The sequence below is a fragment of the Chiloscyllium plagiosum genome, chromosome 32 (assembly GCF_004010195.1).
Source record: "Chiloscyllium plagiosum isolate BGI_BamShark_2017 chromosome 32, ASM401019v2, whole genome shotgun sequence".
Taxonomy (NCBI): domain Eukaryota; kingdom Metazoa; phylum Chordata; class Chondrichthyes; order Orectolobiformes; family Hemiscylliidae; genus Chiloscyllium; species Chiloscyllium plagiosum.
In genome coordinates this window covers 39,445,807-39,463,673 of record NC_057741.1, presented here as the reverse complement: position 1 = coordinate 39,463,673, position 17,867 = coordinate 39,445,807, and the positions used below count along the sequence as shown (strand labels likewise).

Below are 17,867 nucleotides of genomic sequence, written 5' to 3'. Positions count from 1 at the left end.
ACTGAAGTTAAAAGGAGGGGAATGCTTTGTGTCTCACGATCATTATTCTATTAGTTTCAAAATGGTTATGGAAAAGGAGAAGCTTTCCATAAAAATTAAAGTTTTTAAATTAGAATAAGGTAAAGTTTAATGGTATGAGACAAGAACTTTCAAAAGTTGATTGGAATAGACTGTTCACAGGTAAAAGGTCTTCTGGCAAATGGGAGGCATTCAAGAGTGTGATGATGAGTTCAGAGGCATTTTATTCCTGTTAGAGTGATTGGTAAATCTGGTAGGATTAAGGAACAATGGATGAATAAAGATATTGAGGTTCAAGAACAAAAGAGAATCTTATTTTAGATATAGACAATTGAATCTCTTTAACAATATAAAGAGTGTAGAGGCATTCTTAAGAGAGAAATCAGGAAGGCAAAGACGGGTTATGAGATAGCATTGGCAGATAAGATTAAGGTTAATCCAAAGAGATTCTACAAATATATTAAGAGAAGAGGATAACTAGAGAGAGGGTAGGCCTTTTAAAGATCAAAGAAGTCATCTTTGCATTGAATCTCAGGATATGAGAGATATACTAAGTGAATATTTCACATCAGTTTTTACTGTGGAGAAAGAAATGAAGTCTAGAGAATGCAAAGAAATAAACTTTGATGTTTTAAAAACAGTTCACATTACAGAAGAGAAAGTTTGGAAGGTCTTAGAGAACATAAAGGTGGATAAATCTCCAGGACCTGATTTAAGGTATGCCAGAACGTGGTGGGAAGTAAGAGAGGAAATTATGTGACTCCTTGCAGAAATATTTGCATCATCCATATGCCTGATGACTGGAAGGTGACTAATATTATACCTTTGTTTAAGAAAATATTTGGGAAGTTGAAACCGCCCATGACTGCTACCCTGTGGCTTCTGCACCTTTCCAAAATCTGTTTCCCAATCTGTTTCTCCACATCTCTGCTGCTATTGGGGGGTCTATAGTATATGGTGAGTCCAATTCAGTTTCTGGTTAATGGTAACCCTCAGAATGTTGATAGTCGAGGATTCCATGATTGTAATGCCAAGGTTATATTATTTTTTGTTTGGGATGGTCATTACTTGGCATTTATGTAGTGTCAATGTTACTTGCCACTTGTCAACCCAAGCCTGGATATTGTCCAGATCGTGATGCATTTGAACACTGACTGATTCAGTGTCTGAGGAGTCGTAAGTGGTGCTGAACATTGTGCAATCATAGAGTCATAGAGATGTACAGCACAGAAACAGATCCTTCGGTCTGACCCGATTCCCACTTCTGTCGTTACGATGGAGGGAAGGTCATTGATGAAGCAGCTGAAGATGGTTGGGCCTAGGACACTACCCTGAGGAACTTGTGCAAAGATGTCTTGGAGCTGAGATTTCTGACCCCCAACAACAACACCCAGCTTTCTATGTGTCAGCTGTCATGCACTAGTGTAGTAGGGCTTGATTTCCCATTTGATATTTGTGGAGTCATCATGAAAGTTAAAGATTTTTAAAAGTGTGCAGAATTCCCTAATTTACTTGACTTTCAAATTCAGGTGGACAGAAAATGCGGGCCAGATTTCTGTAACTGATCAAGAATTGATATTTATTGCAAATCAAAACATTTAACTACAGATGAGTAATTGTGAACTGAGGACATCTATCTAACAGTTAAAGCTCTAACCCTGTTCTAAGCAGTCCCTACACAGGTAGATAGGAAGGAAATCACGAGTGTTCCAGGCAGAGGGAAAGATTGGGAAGGCTGTTTAATGTTCCCTGTTTACAGGGTTCACTGAGATGTTGCTTTATAATTTGTCAGGACATGCTGCTCCTGGATTCTCCTTTGCTAGTTGCTTTTACTTTCTTGTCAAAGGCACAGGGTGGCTGGTTCACACTTTATTATGTCTCTGGCTTAATAGCTTACATAGCTTACAACAATAACTAAGGAAAAAAAATAAACTGGCTTTCCTTCGGCTTAAGTTGGTGCAGAGCCAGGAGGTAGTTCTTGCTCTTACCGGGAACCAATAGATCAGTGAACCTTACTTTGGTAGTGGGTAAAGTTTTTTGGAAAGGATTATAAGAGATTAGATTTATAATCACCTAGAAAGCAATAAATTGATTAAGGATAGACAACACGGTTTTGTGAAGGTTAGGTCGTGCCTCACAAACCTTATTGAGTTCTTTGGGAAAGTGACCAGATAGATGGCTGAGGGTAAAGTGGTTGATGTGGTGTATATGGATTTCAGTGAGGCGTTTGATAAAGTTCCCCATGATAGGCTATTGAACCAAACACTGAAGCATGGGATTGAGGGGGATTTAGCAGTTTGGATCAGAAATTGGCCAGCTGAAAGGTGACGAGTGTGGTGGCTGATGGGAAATATTCATCCTGAGTTCAGTTACTAGTGGTGTACCATAATGATCTGTTTTGGGTGCACTGCTGTTTGTCATTTTTATAAATGACCTGGATGAGGCCATAGAAGGATGGGTTAGTAAATGGGAAGAGAGAATAAAACTCTCACAGTTTTATAGTCCTTGGAGGGCTTATAACCTGACACTACAGTGGTGTAATTGTCAACTAGAAGGGTTTGGGCATGGGAAAGCAGCTAAGTGTGCTTTAGAATAGTCAGGGCTAGAGGTAACTAAAACGTGAATAGGTTTTCAGAGGTGGATAAACTGAATCAGGGACAGTGTCGGATATTTAACTGGAGGTGAAATGGACAGTGTTGGTAATGATGCTGATAAGTGCCTAAAAAAATTAATTCCAAGGTCACTGAAAGGGAGCCTCGCAAAGCATTCAGAACTGTCATGGATCAGTTGGGTTGAATGGCCTGTTTCTCAGCTGGATCTGCCTTGCAATTTTACCCAAACAAATAGATTTGTTTGTAGCTGAAAATTAAAACACTGTTTTTAACTTGTTTAGGTTGGGCCTGGTGTAATCAAACAGCTTCTGATGTGAATCCTACCCTTACAATGGAAGCAGAGAAATCTTTATGTGCATCGGGGAGGCAAATGAACTGCACAGGTATGAAAGCACAGTCTGTGCTGTAAATAATCTCAGCGTAGCCATGGCATTCATGTGTGTGACATGGATAGATCTCACAAGTCCATGAGGATGTTCCTAAATCCCTCAAGTCCAAAAGGCTTAAAGGAATATCGAGATGAGGTCCTAAAGGTGAGATGAGGTCCTAAAGCTAAGTTAAGGGGTTAATGAATGGATCAAGAGAAACTATAACCTTGGATTGTGGGGAGCGATGTTTTAAATGATGTCAGAAAGCACTTCTTCACACAATGAGGAACTCTGTCCCCCAAAACCCTGTGGAGCGCGGGGTTGAAATATGTAAGTCAAAACTGAGATTGATAGGTTTTTATTGTACAAGTTTATTAAGGGTTACGGAACCAGAATGAGTGGATAGAGTTAAGGCACAGATAAGGCAGAAACCCAGCTGAATTATATAGCAGGCTAGAAGGCCAAATGCTGAAAATGTGTTGCTGGAAAAGTGCAGCAGGTCAGGCAGCATCCAAGGAGCAGGAGAATCGACGTTTCGGGCATGAGCCCAGCATCTGCAGTCCTCACTTTCTCCTAGAAGGCCAAATGGTCTTTCCTGCTGAAGGGCTTTTGCCCGAAACATCGATTTTCCTGCTCCTCAGATGCTGCCTGACCTGCTGTGCTTTTCCAGCACCACTCTAATCTTGATTCTGATCTCCAACATCTGCGTTCCTCACTTCTGTGTAGAAGGCCAAATGGCCTCCTCCTGCTCCAACCTTCCTGTTAGCAGCACTGTGGAGTGATCTGAAGATGTGAAAGGTGCTATAAAAATGCAATATTTTTCTCCATTGCACGTTTGAGATGACTGCAAAGCTGTCTTTGGTGTGTAAAATCCTAACCTGGTTCAGTTGATTTTTAAAACTGAAATCAGAAACATCCTGATTACAGCACTGACATCAATTAGATCGAACACGCAGAAAAGGAAACCTTGTTGTGAAACCTCCTGCCAAATCTTTTTTAGAATTACAATAATCTTGAGAATTGCTGTCTTGTAATTCTTTCTTAAATAATTGACCTTTTGGGTGATGGGATTCAGTGAGGCCGACGCAGAGAAAACATTCCCTTTCTGTGATGAAGACAGAATCTTTCTCCTATTTTTTTCTTTTATTCATTAGTGGAATGTGGGGGTCGCTGGCTGGGTCAGCATCTACTGTCTGTCCCAAGTTGCCTCTTGAGAAGGTGGGGGTGAGCTGCCTTCTTGGCCCGCTGCAGTCCATGTGCTGTAGGTAGACCCACCATGCCCTTGGGGAGGGAATTCCTTTTCTTTCTCTAAGCCCTCCTCCCACCCCTCCCCCTTCAGGTATCACACCCTAACACAGCACTGATGACCATGAACTTCCAGCCACTGGTCCCTGATATTTCTTGCGAAACTGTAGGGGTAGTTTTTCACGGCCTTCTGAACAATAGACTCTTTCCTTCTTACTGCCTCCCTAAGGGGTAATTGGAAACATTCACTGGTGGATACCCTGCCTGCTTGGCTGTGTAATGAAGATATTATTAACCATCAGGTCCTGGAGTGGAATTTGAACCTGGAGCATCTGGGGTTAGAGGTAGAGAGTCTACCCATTGTGCCACAAGATTTCCTTCAGGCTATAATGAGGATCACTGAATTAGGGGAGGTGATGACCTAGTGGTATTATCACTGGGCTGTTATTCCAGAGACCCCCGATAATGTTCTGGGGACCTGGGATTGAGTCACACCATGGCAGATGGTAGAATTTAAGCTCAATAAAACTTTGGAATTAAGAACATTGGAAAAAACCCATATGGTTCACTAATGTACTTTAGGGAAAGAATTTACAACCTGGTCTGGTCTACGTGTGACTCCAGACCCACAGCAAATCTTAACTCTAGGCCAAGTCAGTTACCGATAGGCAATAAGTGAATGTGTTAAATTCATTTATTAAAAATAAGATGGTCATTAATGAAAGCAGTAAGGAATTCAGAACAAGCATCTTTACTCAGAGTGTTGGGAGAATGTGGAGCTTAGGAGTGGTTGAGTTGAGTAGATTTTAAGGAGAAGTTGGTAAAACAGAGAGAAAGGATTGGGAGGAGACTCCTGTGGATCAGAAACTCCAGCCTGGCCTGTTTCTGGAGAATGGACTTGGCGCAGCTCTCTTCTCTCTATCTGCAACAAGTTATTTATTAATATACATTCCAAGATTGTCAGAATCATTGGTTTCTCTGTGAGTGTATTGGTACATAAACCTGCTGGCTTTGCATGAGTAGTTCGGAAACATCCAGTCACAAATCCCAATTCCCAAGTATGGGTATGCCCTGTGGGTCCAAATGAGTACCCCCTTCCCACCTTCCCCTGCACCCCACTTGGATCAACTTCCAGAGGAGAGCTCTGTGTCTGCTCAATCCTGACCTTAAACTGACACAGCAATTCCAGGAGAATGGGATTATTTATTTTTTGATGCTGAGGATATGGATGTCACTGGCTGGGCCCAGCATTTATTACCTGTCCCTAGTTGCCCCTTGAGAAGGTTATGGTGAATTGCCTCCTTGAAGCACAGAGAGTGTGGGGGTAGAATCCTTGTGTATATTTAGGGCTGAGAGAAAGACATTCTCCATCGGTTGGGGAATCGAGGTTTATGGGGAAAGAGCAGGGAAGTGGTTTTGAGAAATATTGGATCAGCCATGATCCTTTTGAACATTTTGAGAGGCCAAGTGTTCTTCTTTCTTATATGCTGTAGATTGGCCATTAGGGAGGGAATTCCAAGATTTTTACCCAGTAACACTGAAGGAACGGCAATGAAAAGTCTTTGACCTGAAACATTATTCCCATTTCTCTCTCCACATGTACTGCCAAACTCCGAGTTTCTCTGACATATCTGTCGTTTATTGCATGTTTCCAACCTTTGTCATCTTTTGCATTTGTAATCCTTAAATGTTATGATGTCATATTTTGTGTTATTGTGCTGCTGTGAAACATCTTGAGACATTTTATTACTTTAAAGGTGCTATATAAATGTAGGTTCTTGTTTTATTGTTGCTTTCAGTAATTTGCATAAAATGTCTGCCTTCTAAATCTTCCAGATGTGGGTAAGTGGTGGTAAAATGGGAAAATAATTGAGAATATCTGGGAAAGAGAGCGGGGATATATAAAACAGAGTTTGATGGCACCTTCTCTCTCCTGCCTCATCTCAGGGGCTAGTGTGAGGGCAATGGGGAGAATGCACTCCTCCTGACCTGTAAAACCTTGACTAGAAAACCCACTTCTGCTTTTCCTCATCTTCCATCCTGTCGAGCAATCCGAGATCTTGGAATACATTTTAACTTGTCTCCTGAGCTCCGTCAACACAGTTTTAAAAGTAATGTGCGTTCTCAGAATGATTTTACAGTTGCAGTCATCACCCTGGTGTTCAGATGCCAAAGATAGACTACAAAGTACTCGGAAAGCTTTGTTCTTGTACTTATGATGTTATTTGAACTCTTCTGTTGCTTTGTAGTTGCTCTAAGGCTCCTATGAATCGTTTACAATTTTAATTAATTTTCAACAGCTTCATAAGTGACTTTTTTTTTAAGTGGGTCGACCCCTGTGTTCGGTCTGTCCCCCAGTTCTCAGAGGGCTAAGTGTGGTCACTGATCATCATTTTCTGCTGTTGTGCTGATTATCTCCCAGGTGATTAGAGGCCGCCCTGATTCACACTGGAGGGACACTGATGCTTTTGTAAAAGATTTTTTTTTCACTCCTTTATTCTTTTGTAAACTCGAGCTGATGAAGCTTGCTCCTTGATGTGGCCAATGAAGCTGAGGAGTGGTGATGAAGTCAGTCAGAGGGTTGGAGAACATGTTGAATTATAATTCATCACTTAACCCTGCACCCCTCCCCGCACCGCCCCACGCCCCACGCACCCATCCCCGACAACTGCTTCTTCCATTCTATTCCTGCTCTTAAAAAGAATAAGAACGAGAGAGGCACAGATTTAAAGGGATGTGCAAACAAAGCAGAGGTGACATGAGGAAAAAAACCTCTTCACACAGCAAGTAGTTTGGGTCTGGAATGAACTGCCTGGTTGGGCCAGGTACGAAGAGGACATTGGACTTGGATTTGGATAGAAATAGTCTGCAGTTGTATGGGGATATTGGCACTGGGTAGTGATGCTCATTTGATGAGTGAGTGCAGGCACAATGGGCTGAATGGCCTCCTTGTGTACTAGAAGAATTCAGTGTTTTTGTGTGCTTTGCATGGTGGCTCAGTGGTTAGCACTGCTGCCTCACAGCACCAGGCACCTGAGTTCAATTCCAGCCTCAGGTGACTGTCTCTGTGGAGTTTATACGTTCTCCCCGTGTCTGCGGGGGTTTCCTCCGGGTGCTCTGGTTTTCTCCCACAATCCAAAGATGTGCAGGTCAGGTGGATTGGCCATGCTAAATTGCCCATAATGTTCAGGGGTGTGTATGTTAGGTGCATTAGTCAGGGGTATACATAAGGGAGGGGAATGGGTCTGGGTGGGTTACTCTTTTGGGGGTGGGCGTGGGGTTTGGTGTGGACTTGCTGGGCCTGTTTCCACACTGTACAGATTCTATATCTAAGTTAGGTCTGAGGAGAAGACAAAATCTACAACTTTCTTTCAGCTTAAACTTCAAAGTAACACAATTTATTAGACATTAATATGAACCAATGTACTCCTCTCAAGAAGGCGAGAACCATCTGCACTGCATGGCTATATCATCGTAATCTAGATCCACTGGCATTGTATAAATCGGAATTCTGAACTTAGGAACTGGCACAGTTAAGTTCATGAGTTAATGTTTAATGACACAAGTCCATGCTAATGTAATGGGAACCCTCCAGGCCTAGTTCTCACAAATATTTTTGCTGGATTCCATGCATTTTTGATGGAATGATACCTAACCTCCCCGTCCTGGTATATTTCCATTCCTACATATATGTTTGTTATCTGTTCATCTGGAGCTGCATTTCAGAGTTGACCTTCCATCACCCGGCCTCAAATTCACCTTTTGAAATTGAACAGTCAAACAGCTCCCTCCCCTTGAGTTCCCAGTTCAGAAATCGGTCAGGGTTTCTCCAGTGCATGGTAAAAACAAGGACTGCAGATGATGGAAACCAGAGTCTAGATTAGAGTGGTGCTGGAAAAACACAGCAGGTCAGGCAGCATCCGAGGAGCAGGAAAATCGACGTTTCGGGCAAAAGCCCTTCATCAGAAATAGAGGTAGGGAGTCTCCAGGGTGGAGAGATAAATGAGAGGGGTTGGGGGTGGGAAGAAAGTAGTAAAGAGTACACTAGGTGAGTGGGGGTGGGGATTAAGGTGATAGGTCAGAGAGGAGGGTGGAGTGGATAGGTGGAAAGGAAGAAACGCAGGTAGGACAGGTCATGGGGACAGTGCTGAGCTGGAAGGTTGGAACTGGGGTGAGGTGGGGGAAGGGGAAATGAGGAAGCTGTTGAAGTCCACATTGATGCCCTGGGATTGAAGTGTTCCGAGGCGGAAGATGAGGTGTTCTTCCTCCAGGCGTCTGGTGGTGAGGGAGCAGCGAAGGTGCCCAGGACCTCCATGTCCTCGGCAGAGTGGGAGGGGGAGTTGAAATGTTGGGCCATGGGGCATTGTGGTTGATTGGTGCGGGTGTCCCGGAGATGTTCCCTAAAGCGCTCTGCTAGGAGGCGCCCAGTCTCCCCAATGTAGAGGAGACCGCATCGGGAGCAACGGATACAATAAATGATATTAGTGGATGTGCAAGTAAAACTTTGATGGATGTGGAAGGCTCCTTTAGAGCCTTGGATAGAGGTGAGGGAGGAGGACTGGGTACAGGTTTTACAGTTCCTGCGGTGGCAGGGAAAAGTGCCAGGATGGGAGGGTGGATCGTAGGGGGGCGTGGACCTGACCAGGTAGTCACGGAGGGAACAGTCTTTGCGGAGGGCGGAGAGGGGTGGGGAGGGAAATATATCCCCAGTGGTAGGGTCTGTTTGGAGGTGGCGGAAATGTCGGCGGATGATTTGGTTTATGCGAAACCTAACCCACACATCCTTGGACACTATGGGCAATCTAGCATGGCAAAACCACCTAACATACACATCTTTAGACTGTGAGAGGAAACCAGCATAGACACAGGGAGAACATGCAAACACCGCACAGACAGTCACCAAGGGTGGAATCAAACCTGGGTCCCTGGCGCTGTGATATAGCAGTGCTAACCACTGAGCCATCGTGTCACTCTTTTTTTTAAGACTGAAAGGACAGTTTCCACTGTAAATTGGGCTTTTTCCAAAGTAAAAACATTGCAATGCGTCTGAAGAAATACAGTGCTCTATGTAAATGACAACTTACTGTAAATGTTGTGGATGTTGTGAGACTTGAAAGGGTTCAGAAAACATTTACAAGGATGTTGCCAGAGTTGGAGGATTTGAGTTATAGGGAGAGGTTGAATAGGCTGGGGCCTATTGGACTGAAGGGTCTGTTTCTGTGCTTTGCATCTCTATGACTCTGTGTCTCTAAATGTACAATCTTTACAAAGAATCACAACATTATAATAGAGCTTTGGTAATGATGTTTGAAGATGTAATTTCTTTTCTAATGAATTCAAAGGATGTGTGTGTCACTGGCTCGGCCAGTATTTGTTGCCCATCCCCAAATATACTGGGGAAGATGCTGATGAACTGCCTTCTTAAAGTGCTGCAGTCCATAGGGTGTCCGTGCATCCACAATGTGAGCTGCTGTCTTGTCTGATACAGTAGCCCTATCTGGGGGGTGAGATAGTCTAGGTTCAAATCCTATCTGCCCTGGAGGTGTGACCAAGCAGATTAATCAAAAAACTACAGCCACAGACCTATGAGGGAGGGAGTTTAGGATTTTCATCCTGCAGAAATGAAAATGCAAATGAAACAATCGCAAGTCAGGATGTGTGTGGTTTCGAGGGGAATATGAAGGTTTCCTTTACGTCTGCTGAACATGATTACCCAGTTCTATTATCGGAATGTTGTCAGGATCCATAGCCAATTTCTGCTGTTACTGGTAACCCACAGTGCCTTATGGATGCCTGGTTTTGAGTTGTTAAATCTTATCAAAATTTATTTCATTCAATGGTGGCTGTGTCACACAACACAATGTAGGGAATCCTCAACATGAAGACAGGACTTCCGCTTCACAAGCACTGAGTAGTGTTTACACCCTGCAGTACATTAATTGACAAAGGACTCTGTGACAGATAGATCGGTGAGACCAAGGTCATGTAGAAAATTTCCTCTTCTTGGTTACTTCATCACCTACTGCAGGACCAATCTAGCAGTTATGTTCTTTGGGATTCAAACATTAATGGTACTACTAAACCACTTTGGATGACGAACACTGAAATCTCCCACCTAGAGTACATTCTGTGCTCTTGCCAGTCTCAGTGTTTTTTCTGTTGGAGGAGCACATGCAGTAAGGCAAAATAATCATCGGGAGATTTCATGTTTGGCTTGATGCCATAAATCCTCATGGGGGTCTACAGTCCATGCTGAGGACTCCCAGGGCAGCTCCTTCCTGACTGTTTACCACTACATCATGACCTATAGTGGGTATGTTGTGTCGATAGGATGGGACATAGAGTCATACAGAACAGAAACAGGCCCTTCGGTCCAATTCATCCATACCGACCAGATATCTTAAACCTATTTGTCTTATTTGCCAACATTTGACCCATATCCCTTTAAATCCTTCCTACTCATGTATCCTTCCAGATGCGTTTTTAAATGGTGCATTTGTACCAAACTCCACCACTTCCTGTGGCAGCTCAATCCGTACACTCACCATCCACATTGGAAGGGGATGGGGTGACTGAAAGGTATAATTCCATGAGTATGGCTATGTCATGTTGCTGGTTGACTTGTCTACCAGACATCTATCTAACTTTGGCTTGTTATGTTAGTAAAGCAGAATTTACACAATCAATAGGACTGTGTGTGCCATTATCGCTTTGTTGTACTTACAGTTTTTGATGTTTGAGATGGAATTGAAATACTGTTTGTTGAGAGTATGAATTCTCCTGAGGATGTAGTACAGAGTGGGTCCTTTGCAATTCTGAGAGAGTGTGGCCCTCAGCTGAGGCAGGGCTGACTGTAGAGAGGTTAGGTGCCGCAAGCGTGGAGCGGAGGATCTTGAAGGAGAACTGTTGCTGGTGTTTTTGAATCTGTAGTCTGTACTGTTTGTCCTGTTCGGGTCCAAACTCTGCTGGTTTAAAGGTGGTCCGGAGTCTGTGTGGGATGAGATGGTTATGGAGACAGGCACTGAGGAAGCAAATGTGGCTGTGGTAGCAAGTTTGTTTCATGACGTGGTTGAAGATGTTGTGGTTCTGTTCGCCGAGCTGGAAGTTTTTGTTGCAAACGTTTCGTCCCCTGGCTAGGCGACATCATCAGTGCTGGGTAATACTGTTTGTCCTGTTCGGGTATAAACTTTGCTGGTTTAAAGGCGGTCCAGAGTCCGTGTGGGATGAGTTGGTTACGGAGGCAGGCACTGAGGAAGCAGATGTGGCTGTGATAGCGAGTTTGTTTCATGACGTGGTTGAAGAGCTTCAGGGCAGAGGAGGTGACCTGGGAGTTGCAGTGGGAGAGAGACTCCCTGAGATTCTTGTAGAGAGAGGAGGAAAACTTCTTCAAGGCAGGCATCCAGTCTACCACACATCGACCTTCACTGGTCAGTTTACACCTTAGATTCCTACATTGCATGCACTATATAACTGGTCTTGTTGGGAACCTCTTAAGTAGGGACTGAGCCATTTGTTCACTGTGCGTGTTGTGACATTGAAATGTGGCCCATCAAAGCTATTCTGTGGGATAATGGTGACCCTGATCAGATCGTCTCTCACTGAACATCCTGCAAATTCACAGATGGACCTGATGGTCCAAAAAAGTGTTGAGTCAGGGAAAACTGCCCTTCTCTTCCTGGAGATGGGAGGTGAGGCCAGACCATGGCTTTATGGATGATCTGAGCAGCAGCACCTATAACCATGCAGCACTCTGTCAGTATGGCACTAGGAGGGTTGGCCTGGATTTACTGCCTGTGTCACTAATGTGAGACTGGAACTGATGACCTCCTGAGTCAGAGGAGAGTACCCTGCCCACTGCCATGTATGTTCAAACTGATTAGATTTTCATCAACTTGTCTGAGCACCAGATTTGGATGCTAAGTGCTTAGTTGAGATTTAATTCAACATGAACACAAGTTGAGAATGATATAGAGCCTTGGGCCATGAAGGATCATCACCATCTCTGTCCATTAGAGAGAGACAATCAGTTATGGAACATAGAACACAGAACTGTACAACACATGATGTTGTGCTGAACATGATGCCCAAATTAAACTAATCCCTCTGCCTGCCCTTGGTCCATATCCCACTCATTCCTTGCCTATTCATGTGCTTATCTAAAACTCCCTTAAACACTCCGATTGTATCTGCCTCCACCACCACCCCTGGCAGCAGGTTCCAGATTCCTACCACTCTCAGGGTAAAATAAAAATTTGTCCCTCATGTCTCCTTTGAACTTTCTCCCTCTCACCTTAAATGCAAGCCCCCTAGTTTTAGATTAGTACACAGAATGGTCTCACACAGTTGGCACCCACATCCTAACCACCAAGCCAATGGATGATCAGCTGATCAGAGAGACTGTCAACATTACTGATTAACAGTTGCAAACACTTCAGTGATTTGTCTCTTCATGTCTGTAATTAGTTTCACTGAACACAAAGCTGAATTTCTCTTGCTCTTTCATCCTCCCTTTTTCTTTTCTTTCTCTCTTTCTTTCTGTCTGTCCCTCTCCCTCCATTCTCTCTTACCCTCTCCTCATCTTAAGTCTGTGCCCTCTCGTTCTCGATCCCCTTGTTGACTGGGGTCAGGTTCTCCCTCTGTACTCCCTCCAGACTCCTTATGATTTGCAACCCTCCAATCAAATCTCCTCTCTCTACTCTTCTCTTCTCTTCTCTTCTCTTTTTATTTCTCTTCTCTCTTATCTTCCCTGCCCTTCTCTTCTCAAGGGCAAAGTCTCAGTTCCTCATCTGCCCATGTCACTGAAGACCCTCACACAGGAAGCATTTATGTGAATCTTTTCTGCACCCTCTCCGATGACTTCTCTCTCTTCCTAAAGAGTGGTGCCCAGAACTGCAGCTGTTCTCCAACGGGCCCCTTGCTTCGTGCCCTTTGCTGCCTCCACACATGCCTTCAGGCAGTCCTGCAGCTCTGCGTAACACATGGTGTGAAAAAACTCACCTCAACTTCCTTTTTCTTGTCAAATACCTTAAATCTGAGGAAGAGTCAGAATGTACTCCCAACTTTAGCTCTGTTTCTGTCTCCACAGATGCTGCCGGACCTGCTGAGTTTCTCCAGTAAGTTTTGTTTTTGTTTCAGATTTACAGCATCTTGCAGTATTTTGCTTTGAAATCTTAAACCCATGTCCTCCAGTAACTGACCCATCTCCCGGTAGAAATAGACTCTCTCTACCTTGAATAATTGTGAACAAACCTATTAAATCTCCCCTGAGCATTCTGAGTGCTAGCAAGAACAATCCCAGCATCTCCAGATGTTCCCTGTACCATTCCAGTTAATCAGCACCACAACCTCTCAACAGCGTTGACGTTGTTTCCTGGTGGCAGGTGATGGTGAAATTGGCTACCATACCTCTGCTGTGGCAAAGCCTCTTGTTTGAAGAGGTTTGGTGTAACCTCCCTGCCTGTGTGCTTTTTCACTTGGAGTAAACCACACTTATTCTGTCAAGCTTTCAGTTCAGGGCAAACGGTCAGCATTAGATTGCAGAATGTTGTTTACAAGGTGGAAGTTGTAAGCTGATGCAAAGATTCAATCATAATAAATAACTTTACAATTTTATGACAGTCCATAAAACATTATTTATTCAAGAATAGTTACAGCATAGCACAGGCATTTCTGACAAAACAGTGCAGTCATCGATTTTCACCGATCGTAACTAAAAGCTACCCATATAGAGTCTCTGACAGTAAACGTGAATATTCTCCGACTTCTGTGGGGTACCACAAGGATCAGTAATCAGTCCCCAGATATTCACACTAGGAATAAATGACCTGGATGAGAGAGAACCAAATGCAACACTCCTGGTTTGTAAATGATACAAACAGGGTGGGATTATCAGGAGGAGTCAAGGTAATACAGGAAAGGTGGGCAGTGGACAACATGTGGCAGGTGCAGTATGACGTGGCTAAATGTGAACTGATAGACTCCAGTGTAAGTAACAGAGAGGCGGGTTATTATTTAAATGGTGACATAATAGGAAGTGTGGATGTGCAATGGGATCTGGGTATACTTGTACACCAGTCAATGAAGGTAGACAGGCAGGTGCAGCACGCAGTTAGGAAGGGGAATGATGTATCGATCTTCATGGCAAGAGGATGAGAGTTTGGAATTAGGGATGTCTTACTGCAGTCATACAGGGCCTTGGTGAGACCATTCCTGGAGAACTGTGTGAAGTTGTGGTCTCCCTACCTAAGGAAGATTACGGTTCACTAAGCAGGGATGGCAGGACTGTCCAGAGGAGAGATTGGTTTGGCTGGGCTGACAGTCACTAGAGTTTAGAAGGATATGAGAGGACCTGATTGAACATATGAAGTTAGAACAAGGCTGGACAGACTAGATGCAGGGAGGATGTTTCCCTGGTTGGGGAGTCTAGAACCAGGGATACAGGGTAGACCATTTTGGACCGAGATGAGGAACGATTTTTTTTCATGCGCAGTGTAGTGAACCAAAGGAGGCTGCAGAGGCCAGACCATTGAATATATTCAAGAAAAAGACAGAGAGATTCGATATTTTTAAGGTATGGAGAGAAGTGGAAACAGGACTGAATTGGGTGATCGTACTAAATGGAAGAACAGGCTTGAAGGGCGGAATTCCTGATGAAGGGCTCCTGCCTGAAATGTTGATTCTCCTGCTCCTCGGATGCTGCCTGACCTGCACCACTCTAATCTTGACTCTAATCTCCAGCATCTGCAGTACCCACTTCTGCCTGGATAAAAGATGAGTCTACCATAAGTTTAATGGGTACTTGTGCCCTACATTGAGAGATGGGGACGGAAAACCAGCCACAGTTCTCGGTTACTATTCAATGATCTCTGCTGGGTTACAACACACTATATAGAGAGTACACATTGCTGCTACTGAGCATTAGTGATGGAGGGAGTGGATGGGCCAATCAAGTGGGCTGTTTTGTCCTTGATAGTGTCGAGCTAGTGGAGTGTTGCTGGAGCTGTACCCATCCAGGCAGCTGGGGAGTTGTGATCACACAATGTAGCAGTATGCTTGTCATCATAAGTTGAAATGAATCGTGGTGAATAAGCTGTGAAATCAGTGATTGGGGGCTGCCTATGATATGGTATCTCTAGCCTTTCTCTTTTTTGGAAAGGAACTTTAACAGAGGTTGAGTCTGGGAATAGTTTGCTGCAGGATTTACTGTTCTTATCCATCCAAACTTCCAAATCTTTAAATCTTCTCCCTCCCCATATTCTGGAAGACAGCACAATCCAATTCCAGGAATTTGACTGTTGAGCTCCGTTATCATTGAATTGTGAAAAGGGATGAAAGCCTTTGGTTTCTGTGAGGTCACTGTGGTAATGCAGGAATCCCAGCAGCTAACGTGAGTACGGAAACATTCCCACAAACCCAAAGAGGTGATGACCCAATAATCTGTGTTAGTGAGGAACCAGTGTATTGTGTAAAAATATTTATGAACATTGACACCCTGTTATTATGGAGAGCAAGATTACACCAACATCTCTCTTTCAAAAAAAAATTAATTATTATATTGCTTGGCTAGGTCCATTTATTGCCCTGTCCCTAGTTGCCCCTTGAGAAGGTGGGGGTGAGCTGCCTTCTTGAACTGCTGCAGTCCATGTGCTGTGGGTAGACCCACAATGCCCTTAGGGATGGAATTCCAGGATTTTGACCCAGTGACAGTGAAGGAACGGCCAATATATTTCCAATCAGGATGGTGAGGGGCTCAGAGCGGAACTTGCAGGGGGTTGTGTTCCCATGTATTTTGTCCTTCTAGATGGAAGTGGTCGTGGGTTTGGAAGGTGCTGTCTGAGGAGCCTTGGTTTGTTGCTATGGCACATCACGTAGATGGCACACAGTATAGCCACTGTGTTTTGGTGGTAGAGGGAGTAGATGTTTGTGTCTGTGGGGACAATCAAGTGGGCTGAGCCACACCCAACCAGGTAAGTGGGGCATATTCCATCACTATCCTCACTTTTACTTGTAGATGGTGGGCTGGCTTTGGGCAGTCAGCAGGGTGAGCTACTCACCACAGGTTCCTAGCCTCCTGTAGCTCCAGCATTTACACAGCTATCCCCAGATTCAGATCAATAGTAGCTCCCAGGATGTTTTTTTTTCTTTCATTATCAGCGGTCTGAACCAGTGCACACTTCGTGTGATGGGGAAATAGTTTTGTTAATATCATGTGAATTTCTAAAAAAAACCGACCTATCCTCTGTGAAAGAAACAAACTGCTGGAGAAACTCAGCAAGTCTGACAGCATCTGTGGAGAAAGAGAGAGAGAGAAACAGAGTTAACGTTTCGGGCCCACTGACCCTTCTTTTTTTAGATTACTTACTGTGTGGAAACAGGCCCTTCGGCCCAACAAGTCCACACCGCCCCGCCGAAGCGCAACCCACCCATACCCCTACATTTACCCCTTACCTAACGCTACGGGCAATTTAGCATGGTCAATTCACCTGACCACCGTGCCACTGTGCCGTTCCATCTTGACTGAGGCTGAACCGAACCATATTTGCATTTGAACTGGAAGAATTCACTTCCATTTACTGACTGTGAAGGAATTCACAAGCTGCTACAGAGATTTAAAATATTTTGGGTGTAGCACCAAACAACGCAGCTGGATTTGTTCTTCTGGAAGTTGTTGAGGATTGCGGGTTTTGCCATGGCTTTGTGTAAAAGCTAATTATTTTGTTTTGGCTGTTATTACTGGACATTGTTCAAGCAAACAAATGTGGTGACATTAAGAAGTTATTGTGGGTGTGGCTGAAACTAGATTAACTTGTCAACTGAGAAAGAAAGAGTCAGCAGTGTGTGTGGGACCCCTCCTATTGTCAATTGGTAAGCATGCCAGCTATGTGACAAAGAGGAATTTACCCGGCCTACTCTTCACAAAGTATCCTTTAGCGATGGAACAGGTTACATAGCACAGGTCATGTGCAAGTTTGATCAATTTCATCCTTTAATCTAATTTTTGATAAAATTTCAATTTGCACATGAGAGAGAGAGTCTGTGAACACAAATGTAATGACTACTCAGTAAAAGGGACTGAATGGGTCTGTGGTGGATAATAGATTAAGAGTTTAATAATCAATTTGCTGAAACTCGCTCTGTTTTGACCTGGCTCGGATTGCCGGTCTTTCAGTGCGAGCTGTTGTCCTTGCTCACTTTTTTTAATTTCAAAAATATACTTGATTCATAAATACTTTGATGATCTGTACAACTGGACATGCCATACATATGTAAGCATTCCATTTGTTTGCATACCGAAAACAGAGTAATCATTCCTATTTACAGGTCTGTACGATTACATTTTTAGCTGAGGCGTCAGCAGAGCCCAAATGACTGCGTGGGCCCCCTGTTCTTCGTTAGACAGGCAGATGTTAGACGGTGGTCTTTCCCCACCGCGCCTTGGCGGCAGCTGCCCCAAGCTTCAGCGCGTCCCTCAACACGTAGTCCTGGGCCTTGGAATGTGCCAGTCTGCAACACTCAGCCAGGGTTAACTCCTTCAGCTGGAAGATCAGCAGGTTTCGGACCACCCAGAGAGCGTCCTTCACCGAGTTGATGATCCTCCAGGCACAGTTGATGTTCGTCTCAGTGT

The 17,867-nt window shown here is 44.1% G+C and overlaps 1 protein-coding gene across 1 annotated transcript in view; it reads left to right on the top strand.

The window, feature by feature from the left end:
• LOC122539530 (probetacellulin-like) overlaps window positions 1–17,867 on the top strand; it is a 39,948-nt gene that overhangs the window by 1,427 nt on the left and 20,654 nt on the right. Inside the window, exon 2 of the mRNA XM_043674491.1 lies at window positions 2,912–3,013. Coding sequence (XP_043530426.1) covers window positions 2,962–3,013 — 52 coding nt within the window. The 5' untranslated portion in view covers window positions 2,912–2,961. The remainder of the gene's footprint in view (window positions 1–2,911; window positions 3,014–17,867) is intronic.